This window comes from Heptranchias perlo, chromosome 17, assembly GCF_035084215.1.
Source record: "Heptranchias perlo isolate sHepPer1 chromosome 17, sHepPer1.hap1, whole genome shotgun sequence".
Lineage (NCBI taxonomy): Eukaryota > Metazoa > Chordata > Chondrichthyes > Hexanchiformes > Hexanchidae > Heptranchias > Heptranchias perlo.
Genome location: NC_090341.1, coordinates 43,782,262 through 43,796,018, shown reverse-complemented (window position 1 = coordinate 43,796,018; position 13,757 = coordinate 43,782,262). Strand labels below are relative to the sequence as shown.

General features: G+C 40.4%; 1 protein-coding gene and 1 long non-coding RNA gene across 2 annotated transcripts in view; one reads left to right on the top strand and one right to left on the bottom strand.

Annotated features, from left to right (window-relative positions):
* The window catches only part of LOC137334269 (uncharacterized), a 105,387-nt gene that overhangs the window by 45,019 nt on the left and 46,611 nt on the right, over positions 1-13,757 (top strand). The window lies entirely within an intron of this gene.
* The window catches only part of LOC137334268 (protein bassoon-like), a 379,103-nt gene that overhangs the window by 357,141 nt on the left and 8,205 nt on the right, over positions 1-13,757 (bottom strand). The window contains exon 2 of the mRNA XM_067998926.1: positions 7,954-8,365. Coding sequence (XP_067855027.1) covers positions 7,954-8,365 — 412 coding nt within the window. The remainder of the gene's footprint in view (positions 1-7,953; positions 8,366-13,757) is intronic.

The window sequence follows — 13,757 nt, the reverse complement described above, 5'->3', positions numbered from 1 at the left end:
ATTTGACATGAGTTGCTTTAAAGTGCAGTCACCGTTATGTAGGCAAGTATGACCGCTATTTTGTATGCACCAAAATCATATAGACAGCAATGAAACAAGTGATCAGTCATAATTTTTGGCAGTGTTTGGTGAGGGAGAAATGTTGATACACACACAAAGGTGAGATTGTGAGGATACACATTTAGAAGGCATCATGTACCAAGTGCTGAAATTGAAGGGGATAAAAGATATGTGATAGTTACTGTATGACATGTTATGATCTAATATAGACTGGGATAACAGTAAGGGGTACAGAGGGGGAGGAATTGTTTAAATGTGTTCAGGATAACTTCTCAACTAGTACGTTTCTGGCCAAATGAGGAAGGACGCATTGGTGGACTTGGTTCTAGTGAATGAGGTGGGCCAAGTGGAGCAAGTGTCAGTGGAGGAGCATTTAGGGAGCAGCGATCATAGTATCATAAGATTTAGAATAGCTAAGGACACGGACCACTCTAAAGTAAAAATACTCAATTGGAGGAGGGCCAATTTCAATGGGATGGGAACAGATCTGGCCCGGGTAAATTGGAATCAAAGATTGGCAAGCAAAACTGTAATTGAACAGCGAGATGCCTATAAGGAGGACATGGTTCGCATACAGTCTAGGCACATTCCCACGAGGCAGAAAGGTAGGGCGACTAAAGCCAGAGCTTCCTGGATGACAAAAGAGATAGTGAGTAAGACTAAACGGAAAAAAGGGGCGTATGACAGATGTCAGGTGGATAACAGAAGTGAAAGCCAGGCAGAATATAGAAAGCTCAGAGGGGAAGTAAAAACAGAAATAAGAGAGTATGAGAATAGACTGGGGGCCAACATAAAAGGAAATCCAAAAGTCTTCAACAGGCATGTTAACAGTAAACGGGTAGTAAGAGGAGGGGTGGGGCCAATTAGGGACCATAAAAGAGATCTACTCATGGAGGCAGAGGGGATAGCCAAGATACTAAATAAGTACTTTGCATCTGTCTTTATCAAGAAAGAAGATGCTGGCTGAGTCTCGGTAAAGGAAGATATAGTTAAGATACTGGATGGGCTAAAAATTGATTTAAAAAAAAGAGGTACTCGAAAGGCTAGCTGTACTTAAAGTAGATAAGACACCTGGTCCGGAAGAGATGCATCCTAGGTTGCTGAGGGAATTAAGGGTAGAAATTGCAGAGATACTGGCCATAATCTTCCAAACATCCATAGATACGGCGGTGGTGTCAAAGGACTGGAGAACTACAAATGTTACACCCTTGTTCAAAAAAGGTTGTAGGGATAAACCCAGCAACTATAGGCCAGTCAGTTTAACCTCAGTGGTGGGGAAACTTTTAGAAACGATAATCCGGGACAGAATTAACAATCTCTCGGACGAGTGTGGATTGATTAGGGAAAGCCAGCACAGATTTGTTAAAGGCAAATCATCTTTAACTAACGTGATAGAGCTTTTTGATCAGGTAACAGAGGGTAGATGAGTGAAATGCAGTTGACGTGGTGTATATGGACTTTCAAAAGGCATTTGATAAAGTGCCGCACGGTAGGCTTATCATCAAGGTTAAAGCCCATGGAATAAAGGGGGCAGCAGCAACATTGATACAGAATTGGCTAAGTGACAGGAAACAAAGAGTAGTGTTGAATGGTTGTTTTTCAGGCTGGAGGGAAGTGTATAGTGATGTTCCCCAGGGGTCAGTGCTGGGACCACTGCTTTTCTTGATATATATTAATGACTTGGACTTGGATGTTCAGGGCACAATTTCAAAATTTGCAGATGACACAAAACTTGGAAGGGTGGTAAACAGTGAAGAGGATAGTGCTAGACTTCAAGAGGACAGAGACAGGCTGGTGGCATGGGCAGACACGTGGAAGATTAAATTTAACGCAGAAAAATGCGAAGTGATACATTTCGGTTGGAAGAACGAGGAGAGGCAATATAATCTAGAGGGCACAACTCTAAAAGGTACAGGAACAGTGAGATCTGGGGATTTATGTGCACAAATCGTTGAAGGTGGCAGGGCAGGTCGAGAAAGCGGTTAAAAAAGCATACGGGACCCTTGGCTTTATAAATAGAGGCATAGAGTACAAAAGTATGGAAGTAATGATGAACGTTTATAAAACATTGGTACAGCCACAACTGGAGTATTGTGTCCAGTTCTGGAGTGAGGGAGCACGGAATAGCAGCTATCGACAGAGTATGGTTTCGACAGAGTCTATAATTGGGAATTTGGTGAGTGAGGAGATTCGGTGCAGTAAGGGGTGAGGTGCATTTGTTTAGACAGCAGAGAGGAGCATACCGAGAGCGGGTCACAGCAACAACAAAACCAAATTGCAGTGTGATGTCACAGGTAAGGCAGGTAGGTGGTTGGTGGTGAGTATCTCTTCTGTTTTCTTCTTTATTAGGACTGTGTGCTAAGTAACATAGCATAAAACTAATTTTTTTTTTAAAAAACTAAACTTAATTTAATAAATTAAACAAGGCCGGTACTTGGTTCAACCTAAAAATAATTTGATTAGCATTGTAGTAATCAATTAAATAAATAAAAGTTATGACAGGGCAGGAGATGTGTTGAAGCTACAATATGTGGGAGCTACTAGATAGTTTTGTCCAGGGCGACTACATCTACGGTAAGTGTCTGCAGCTCGAGAAACTTCGGCTCTGAGTTGAGGAGCTGGAGTCAGAGCTGCAGACACTGCGAGGCATCAGGGAGAGAGAAAGTTACCTGGACACTTTGATCCAGGAGGCAGTCACGCCCCTTAGACTAAATACTGTAGAATTGGCACGTGGTCAGTGACAGGAGGGTGTGACTGCGAATGAGGCAAGTATGGGGATCCAGGAGGTAGCATTCCAGGAGCCTCAGCCTCTGCACTTGTCCAATAGATAAGAGGTTCTTGCAGCCCTTGTGGACGAGTGCAGAGACTGCAGGGAGGATGAGCAAACTGGCCACGGCACCGTGGTTCAGGGGGCCATTCAAGTGGTTGTAGTAGGCGACATTATAGTTAGAGGGATAGATACTGTTCTCTGCAGCCAAGAGCGAGAGTCTCGAAGGCTGTGTTGCCCACCCAGTGCCAGGGTTAAGGACATCTCCTCAAGGCTGGAGAGAAACTTGGAGCGAGAGGGGGAGGATCCAGTTATCGTGGTCCACGACATAGGTAGGACTAAGAAAGAGGTTCTACTGAGGGAGTTTGAGCAGCTGGAGACTAAATTAAAAAGCAGAACCACAAAGGTGATAATCTCTGGATTACTACCTGATCCACGAGCAAATTGGCATAGGGCAAATCAGATCAGAGAGATGAATGCGTGGCTCAAAGATTGGTGTGGGAGAAGTGGGTTTCGATTCATGGGGCACCAGTACTGGGGAAAGAGGGAGCTGTTCCATTGGGCCGGGCTTCACCTGAACCATGATGGGACCAGTGTTCTGGCAAACCGAATAACTAGGGCGGTAGAGAAGGCTTTAAACTAAATGGGGGGGGGGGGGGGGGAAGGGTTCAGGTGGGGCGAAGTTTAGATTGATAAAGAGAAAAGACAAGGAAGTAGTACAGGAAAGTGATGGGGGTAATGATAAACAGAGTGTGTCAGGAAGGGACAGAGCGTACAAACATAAGAGTGCACTAGCAACCGGGGCCGGGGTAGGAAAGAATGGTAAAAAGACAAAATTAAAGGTTCTTTATCTGAATGCGCGCAGCTTCGTAATGATAGATGAACTTACGGCACAAATAGAAACAAATGGGTATAATCTCGTGGCCATTACAGAGACGTGGTTGCAAGGTAACCAAGGTTGGGAGCTAAATAGTCAGGGTTATTTAACATTTCAGAAGGATAAGAAAAAAGGTAAAGGTGGTGGGGTAGCTCTCTTAATAAAGGATGAAATTGGTATAATAGTGAGAAATAATCTTGGCTCAGAAGATCAAGAAGTCAAATCAATTTGGGTGGAGGTAAGAAATAGCAAGGGAAAGAAATCACTGGTGGGAGTAATATATAGGCCCCCAAACAGAAGCTACACTGTAGGGCAAAGTATTAATCAGGAAATAAGGGGGGGGGGCTTGTAAAAAAGGTAATGCAATAATCATGGGCAATTTTAACTTTCACATAGATTGGACAAATCAAATTGGCAAAAATAGCCCTGAGGAGGAGTTCAGAGTGTATTAGGGACTGTTTCTTAGACCAATACATCAGGGAACAGGACATTTTGGATCTGGTAATGGGCAACAAAACAGGATTAATTAATGATCTCAAAGTAAAGGATCCCTCGGGAAGCAGTGATCATAACATGATAGAATTTCACATCCAATTTGAGAGCGAGGATCTTGGGTCTGAAACGACTGTATTAAAGTTAATTAAGGGCAATTATAAAGGAACGAGGGCAGAACTGGCTAAAGTGGACTGGGTAAACATATTAGATGGTATGATGGTGGATAAGCAGTGGCAAACATTTAAAAAGATATTTTATGACCCTCAACAAAAATATATCCCTGTGAGGAGGAAAGACTCCACAAAAAGGGTGAACCAGCCATGGCTAACTAAGGAAGTAAAGGATGGTATCAGGTTAAAAGAAAAAGCATACAACATGGCAAAGATTACTGGTAAGCCCGAAGATTGGGAAAACTTTAAAAACCAGCAAAGGATGACTAAAAGAATAATAAAGAGGGAGAAAATAAATTGAGAGTAAACTGGCAAGAAATATAAAAACTGACAGTAAAAGCTTCTACAAGTATATAAAAAGGAAGAGGGTAGCTAAAGTAAACATTGGTCCCTTTGAGGATGAGATTGGAGCAATAATAATGGAAAACAAGGAAATGGCAGAGGAATTGAACAGATATTTTGTATCTGTCTTCACAGTAGAAGACACTAATAATATACCAATAATAGTAGATAATTAAGGGGCAAAGGGGAGGGAGGAACTAAAAACAATCACTATCACTAGAGAAAAAGTACTAGGTAAACTAATGGGTCTAAAGGCTGACAAGACCCCTGGACCTGATGGCTTGCATCCGAGGGTCTTAAAGGAAGTGGCTACAGAGATAGTGGATGCATTGGTTGTAATCATCCAGAATTCACTAGATTCTGGAAAGGTCCCAGCGGATTGGAAAACCGCAAATGTAACACCCCTATTCAAGAAGGGAGTGAGACAGAAAGCAGGTAACTATAGACCAGTTGCCTAACATCTGTCATTGGGAAAATGCTAGAATCCATTATTAAGGAAGTAGTAGCAGGACATTTGGAGACTCATAATACCATCAAGGAAAGTCAACATGGTTTTATGAAGGGGAAATCATGTCTGACAAATTTATTAGAGTTCTTTGAGGAAGTAACAGGCAGGGTGGATAAATGGATGCAGCATATTTGGATTTCCAAAAGGCATTCGATAAGGTGCCACATAAAGGATTACTGCACAAGATAAGAGCTCATGGTGTTGGGGGTAATATACTGGCATGCATAGAGGATTGGCTAACTAACAGAAAACAAAGAGTCGGGATAAAAGGGTCATTTTCAAAATGGCAATCTGTAACGAGTGGGGTGCCGCAGGCTCAGTGCTGGGGCCTCGACTATTTACAATATATATCAATGACTTGGATGAAGGAACAGAATGTCTTGTGGCCAAGTTTGCTGATGATACAAAGATAGGTGGAAAAGCAAGTTGCGATGAGGACACACATAGGGATATTGACAGGTTAAGCGAATGGGCAAAAATTTGGCAGATGGAATATAATGTGGGAAAATGTGAAGTCATCCACTTTGGGAGGAAAAATAAAAAAGCAAAATATTATTTGAATGGAGAAATACTACAAAATGCTGTGGTACAGAGGGATCTGGGTGTCCTCGTACATGAAACACAAAAAGTCAACATACAGGTGCAGCAGGTAATCCGGAAGGCAAACGGAATATTGGCCTTCATTTCTAGGGGGATGGAGTATAAAAGCAGGGAAGTCATGCTACAACTGTTCAGGGTGCTGGTGAGACCGCACCTGGAGTACTGCGTACAGTTCTGGTGCCCTTATTTAAGGAAGGACATACTTGCATTGGAGGCAGTCCAGAGAAGGTTCACTAGGTTGATTCCGGGTATGGAAGGGTTGTCTTATGAGGAAAGATTGAACAGGTTGGGTCTATACTCATTGGAGTTTAGAAGAATGAGAGGAGATCTTATTGAAACATACAAGACTCAGAGGGGACTCGATAGGGCAGATGCTGAGAGGATGTTACCCCTCATGGGGAAATCTAAAACTAGGGGGCATAGTCTCAGAATAAGGGGTCACCCATTTAAGACAGAGATGAGGAGGAATTTCTTCTCCCAGAGGTTCGTGAATCTTTGGAATTCTTTACCCCAAAAAGCTGTGGAGGCTGAGTCATTGAATACATTCAAGGCTGAGTTCGACAAATTTTTGATCAGCAAGGGAGTCAAAGGATATGGGGAAAGGGCGGGAAAGTGGCATTGAGATAAAAATCAGATCAGCCATGATCTCATTGAATGGTGGAGCAGGCTCAAGGGGCCGAATGGCCTACTCCTGCTCCTATCTCTTATAATCTTATGGTCACTTTACTCTAGGAAAGATGTGAAGGCCTTAGAGAGGGTGCAGAAGAGATTTACTAGAATGATTCCAGGGATGAGGGACTTTAGTTACGTGGATAGACTGGAGAAGCTGGGGTTGTTCTCCTTGGAACAGAGACGGTTGCGAGGAGATTCGATAGAGGTATTCAAAATCATGAAGGGTCTAGACAGAGTAGATAGAGATAAATTGTTCCCATTGGTGGAAGGGCCAAGGACAAGAGGACATAGATTTAAGATGATTGGCAAAAGAACCAAAGGTGACATGAGGAAAAACTTTTTTTTTTACACAGTGAGTGGTTAGGATCTGGAATGCACTGCCCAAGGGGGTGGTGGAGGCAGATTCAATCATGGCCTTCAAAAGGGAACTGGATAAGTACTTGAAAGGAAAAAAACTGCAGGGCTATGGGGAAAGGGCGGGTGAGTGGGACTAGCTGGATTGCTCTTGCATAGAGCCGGCACGGGCTCGATGGGCCGAATGGCCTCCTTCCATGCTGTAACTTTTCTATGATTCTACTGGCAGCAGGGATCTTAATGAACAGCAGACTTCATTTTTGCTGCATGTTATAGCAGAATTGGTACAACCTTTGGGAAATAAGAGCTTCGGCACACCTGGGATTCAATCTTCTATCACTTGAGGATCAGGCATAATATCCATGTTCATCCAGCTACTTTTGCGAGATAAAATAAAATGCTACTTATCTGAATGGAAAAAGTATACAACAAATCAAGTTTGGCAAGCCTTCCCAAAGGAATTTAATTTTTATATAATATATCTGACCTGACCACATTAATAAGTCTTTCTTCAGCAAGCCTGACACAAAACATCCTGCCATTTTTTTCCCACATTACTTATTTGACAGTTTCTTTTCCAATCAGAAGTAATTATTGTAACAATGACCCAAGGGTTTTCATTGGTAAGTGAATTCAATCATTTTTTCCTACAATAGAAATATTTTTCTTGCATAGTGTAGAATCATATGAATGACAGCACAGAAGAAATCCTTTGCACCCCAGCTAGCTCTTCAACTGGAACCATCTATTTTAATCCCATTTCCCTGACTTTCCCTGCATCCCTTACATTCTTTCTTTTCAAATACTTATTCAATTTTAAATACTAAATTCCCTGCCTGAATAATATAGCAGTCTAATAGATGTATAAAAATGAGCTGGGTTTTCATGTGACTTGATCACATTGGGCCTTTTTGTAAAAATCAAGGAGAAAAGTAATAGGACATCTTGCATTGTTAGTGCCTGCAAGTGGTTTAAGATGAATGAGGTCTAAATAACCCATTTCACATCTATTCTGATAAAGAAGGGTAGTCTTATCAACACTGCATACAAGGCACATTAAATTTTCTTGTAAAAGTCACACAGGCTCAGAAAAAGAATAAAAACTCACCTCCGTAATGTGAGGATTGGGGTTAAATCCACACTGCTTGCACACTACTGAATGACACCGAGTACAAGTGTTGAAGTTTGGCTGTTTTGGAGTAGAGTTCAGCTCTGTAGTTGCACAAATAGGACACAGAGTACTGCTGGGCAGTGGGGCTATCTGTGGTACTGAATATGGGGATGTTGGAGCACTGCCTCTATCTGGGGATGCAGAATGGGATCTTTCTGCTCTTTTTGTACTTGTGTCAACTTGGAGGGTCCTCCTCTGCTCCTGTTGCTGCACAGATTGCAAGTTCTGTTGTGTAGAGCGACCTTGGTTCTGCATTCTTCTTGCGCTTTCATTGTTGGGAATAGTCTGTCGGAGGGTCTCAATCTTTGCATCAGGCTGACTGAGATGATCACTCTGGCATGGTCTTGCACTATAAAATGAAAGACAGGTCTCAGTGTAATTACCATTATTATTACTACTGAGTATAAAATAAGCAGCTCACTACGGAAAAAAAACATTTTGACTATCATTCTTTATTCGAACAAAGAACATTTTTCTTGTGATTTGGAATGGCTGTCCTCGATACAAGTTGCACATATGTACATTTTAAATGAATTGAGTGCAAGTAGTTTCAATGGAAGAAATAAAATCAAATGACTGTATTCTATTGCATGCTTTGAGGAGCTTCCACGTAAGCAGAAAAAAAAATCTCATTCACTTAATTCTACCTTTGAAACTTGGAAAAGTGATGATATAAAACTGAAATAAACATCCCGACTTCAAGGCCAAAATTATATTAAGCAAATTGACTATATAGAAACTATTCTACAACAGGTCCCTATCTCAGTGATACAGACCTTATTTGATCTTGCGGGCCTAAAAGCAGCAAGCTCATCAAAGGCCGAAAATATGGATCATTCTGCAATAACTGCTCCTTGGGCACTGTTAATTTTATTTCCCTCTTTTGAAGATGTAGCCTACACCCTGCTCTGCCAACTCCATTCTTGAGCCAGTCAGCTGCAGCACAATTCAGGAGATTCACAATATGATTTCCCACCGTGATAACAAAGTCCTTGGCCTTGCTCTAGGCCTCCATCTAATATCATCAAGACTGTGGGCTGGTGTTAGTCAATCAAGGATGCAAACCTGCATCCTAACTCTCCATGACACAGGTCTTGGGTTCAATCCCTGGCTTGTGACAAGTTAACTTCACAGCAGCCCTGGCTGAGTGGCTAAGATAACACCACTGAGAAGGGAGGTGACAAAGTTGGCTTGCATTTCCACACGCAATTATTAACCAGTGACTCCTGCTGGAATCTTGATGGTGTTGTCAGATGGAAGCTTACACCAAAGCCTGGCAATTTTGCCTAGACAAAGTGAAGATATTTGATGAATCTCCTGGATCTTCTTCATGCATCTCTAAATGGCCACCTCAAGAATGGCATCAGTGAAGAAAGGACCGTCCTTGACTGTGATGCTCCCACAGTCAAATACCATGGAAAATAAAGGTACGTGAACTCACACATAATGAACAGTTGTTTAGACACAGTACTCGGGTTATCACCATTTATTGAATGCAACCCATGCATAAATTGCTGCCTTCAGGAGAAGGAAAGGAAGAAAAACCCAAAGCATTGTACACACAATGTAAAAGGTTACCATTTTGATTATAATACTTTCAAATTCTTAAAAGTTTCAAAAGAAACAATTTATAATGATCATTTAATGTTTTCAGTCCCTTATATTTAACTGCTACCCATATACCTCTGCTTTGCCAATTACAATTATGCAGAAAAATCTAAATGTTGACTAGTTTTTTTTTAAGAACATACTATGAAACATAGTGCAGTTTTAAAGTTAAACATGTATTTCAAATGTATAGAATTTTTTTAGCCTTTAGTATCTCACTATTTTCCACTTTAAGTAATTTCTCCCATTTGTATTCACATTAAATAATTTCTCCCATTTGCATCCATATTATCATCCCCCATTCTTTAGGGTCCCTGTGCCATATACTATTCTCTAACTAGGAAAATAATTAGTTGAACCTGCTCCAAAAATTTAATCATTGCAAAATTATCTGATAGGTGTTGTCTAAGAGGCCAACACCCTCTTCCTCACCTCCTCTTCCCTTGGAATAGATAATCCAAAAGGCATAAGCATACAGCCCATATTACATATGTGAAATAAAAGAAAAATTCGATTGCATGCCATCAATTTGATAATTTTCTTGAAATATTGCATGAATGGATTGCTGTAGAAAGCAGACAGTGATGATGTCCATCACCCAAATGGAACCAATTTGGTGGTTTATATCAGGTCATATTCTCATCAATTTGCATTTTTAAAAAGTTGTATGCAGTCTACATAATTGTAACAAATAGCACCACTAGCATGTATGTATTCCCAACTGGATTTGAAACAAGTACACCACAATATTCTGATACATCTGCAGATTATAAAAAATTACAGCACAGAAGGAGCAATTTGATCCACTGTGCCTATGCTAGTGCTAGTTCTTCAGTTGGAGTTGAATGCTTTTGATTTTAACTCTGTTCTTTCCCCGTATATAGCCTTTTGTGTTCTTCATTTTCAAATACCTATTCAGTTCCATTTTGCATTATATTCTCTGCCTGTGGCAAAGCATTTTATGTCCTAATGACCTTCGATGTGAGAAAAATTTCTTCTAATTTCCCTTCATCCTTCTAGTGATAATCCTCAGTCAATGCCTTCAAGATGCTATGTACCAATCAACTGAATCAATCTTTCTCAAAACTGTTCAGACTTTTGAACACCTCTTTTAGGTCCCCCCTTAACCATCACTGTTTCAGTGAGAAAAGTCCCAATTTTAATGCCTTTCTTCATAACCATAACTTCTCATTCTAATGAATCCTTGCTATGCCCTTTCCACTCAATATCTTTCCCAAAGCTGCATGTGATACTCCACCTGTGGCCTAAACAATTTCTTCTACAAACTCAAACTTGCATTTATATTCAATGTTTCCATGTTTAAAACCCAGAATTTCAATTTCTCTTTTTTTTTGCCAACAGAACTCCTACATTTAAAGGTCTAGATATCTGCACCCCAAAATAGCTCTATTCCACCACTGTTATGCATTTTGCCATTTAGGGTATACTTCCTTTCTTCGCTCTTTATCCCAAAATATCTCTCACCCATCTACCCAATCTGCTGATGTGATATGCTGTCCTGCAAGTTCCTGTATTCTTCCTCAGTTTGCCATGACCCCTACTTTGAGATCAGCAGAAAACATCAATGTTATTCTTCATGCCTATGTCCAAATCAGTCATATAAATAGAAATCAAGAAATCAGAGGAGATCCCTAGGACACATCACCAACAATATCCCAACAATCCAAAAAATCTCTATCTACTCCTACTCTTTGTTTTTTGTCAGCAGCTGCCCCTATATCCATGCAGTCATATTCCTTTCAACCCCATGTACCTTAATTTTCATAAAAAGACACTTAATTGGAACCTTATCAAGTGCCATCCGAAAGTCCATATATACAACATCCCCTTTTATTCCCCTCATCTTTACACATTGTGAATTTCTCAAAGAATTTGAAATTATTCAAGCATGACCATGCCGACTGTACCCAATTAGCCCACACCTTTCTAAATATTCACTAATTTCATCCCGTATTATGGGCTCTAGACATTTACCCACAACAGAGGCAAGACTATAATTTTCCACCCTCTAATCCTTTGGCATTATTCCCAATTTGAAAGATTTTTTGGAAAACTTTGATTTTTGCCTCTCCAAACTCCTTCAGTATTCCAGGATGCATACCATTTGGTCTGTGACTTTTCTACTTTTAGCCCCATTAAGTACTTTTTAAAAATAAAAGTGTCTTTTTTATCTTCATCTTCAGTAATGACTCTTCCAAGTCCTCTTCAGAAACCCCTAGAGCCCTATTTTCACCTTTATAAGCACCAAGGAAAAGCACTTATTAAGCACCCAGGCCATTCCCTCACCCCTAAATACAATGTGGATCCTTCAATGCTCTGGTCCCACACCTGCCTTGATTATACTTATAGTGTGCTTATAAAAGCCCTTGCCATATATTGCTTGAATTTTCTTTCATACTCCCTTAGCCTTCTTAATCTCCCTCTTTGATTCCCTTCTATGCTTTGTACATCTGTTTTTTTTCTGTACTATCCCCCTCATATTTACCGCAAACCTCTTTTGCTTGTAACCTCCCCATTCATCTATGGAACCTCTGTATTTGATACCCCTTTTACTACTTGCCATCATGTTTTTAACCAGTATCTCATCAATCTCAAAGTTATATATCTCCCATTGCTGGTCTGGTCTTTGACCTACCATTTTTTCCCAACCAACTAATCTGAGCTAGGAGTGTTTTCATCTGAAATTGGCTGCTTTCCAGCCCAATGCCTTTATCTCTGACTTCTGTTTTTTGTTTGTTTATTTTCAGTATGAACCCAAATTATAGTCACTAATTCCCAAGTATTCTACTTTCAGGTCACTTATATGTTCTGCTTCATTAACCAGAACCAGATCTAGCATTGTCGGGCATAGAGCTTACTTAAAGAACATCCTGGATGCATTTTTAAGAACCCCTCTCCATTTTAACCATAATCATTCGTCTTACCCCAGTCTACTTTAGGATAAAGTTCCCCAATATTACTACTGTTACTTCAAACCGTCTCCAAATTGCCAATGAATTGCATCAACTTCTTTTGCAATATTTGAAGGTCTATAATGTACTCCCAATATGGTTCAAAACCTTTATTATTTCTAATTCAACCCAGAGTCTATTTGAGCACCAATTAAAAACTCTCTTCTTTGGTTGACCAACTCCTCCTCCTTTTTATCCTTTTATATATCTCTTGAAAACGTAATAGCCAGGAAGTCTCACCCTGGATGAACCTAAGTTTCTGACAAGGATGTCCCTCCATTCTAGTTAGAGTCTTTAGTTCCCCAACTTTATTTCTAATGCTTTGCGCAATGGCATAGAACACTAAAAACCTAATCTATTCATACCCCCCAGTATATTTTTCACTATTCTTTCCTTTTCTATTCTGTCTCCTATCTGTGATAAGATACATCTCCATACTCTCCTCTTCAGGTTACTATTTTGGTCACTTTATCCCCTCCTTAAATGAACGATCCATGTTAGGGTATACTCCACATAGATCAGCATCTAAACTAAGTGGCCATTCTTCCTTCATGTCTGAAATACTGAGGTGATCACTTTCTAAAATGTCTTCCAGAAACATTTTCTCCCCACGTATGCTGCGGAGGATAGTCAGCTAGTTCTTGAGCTTAGCATCCCTCTCCTTGAGCAACACAACTCAACACTTCATGCATGTGGAATCCTACTGCATACTTTGCAGATCCAGGATATGCTACAACATGTATGCCACACAAATCACTAAGCCAGCTACAGATCCTGCCATTACAATAATCCTAACTTCTATGGTTCTCTAGATTTAATATATAGATATCTAATTCTCACTTATTTGACTAGTCTAGAAAATTCTGGCTCACTGTCTGTGTTAAATCCCTTTCAATCCAAATTTGCTTCCTTCCCTTCGCACTGTGAGCATCTCAGACAGGCTCTGAGCTCAAAAAGCTTTGTTTGCAAACATATTTTATACTTACGACAGCTCACTCAGCTCTTTAAAAACTCCCACAATTCATACCCAAACCAGCTAATTTAATTAACTTTGCAATTAATCCACTTAATTTAAGAAAAACAGTACAATCAGCACAATCCTCAGACAGCCTCAGTTATATCAGAATACATAACATAGCCACCATCAATTACAGTCAAACT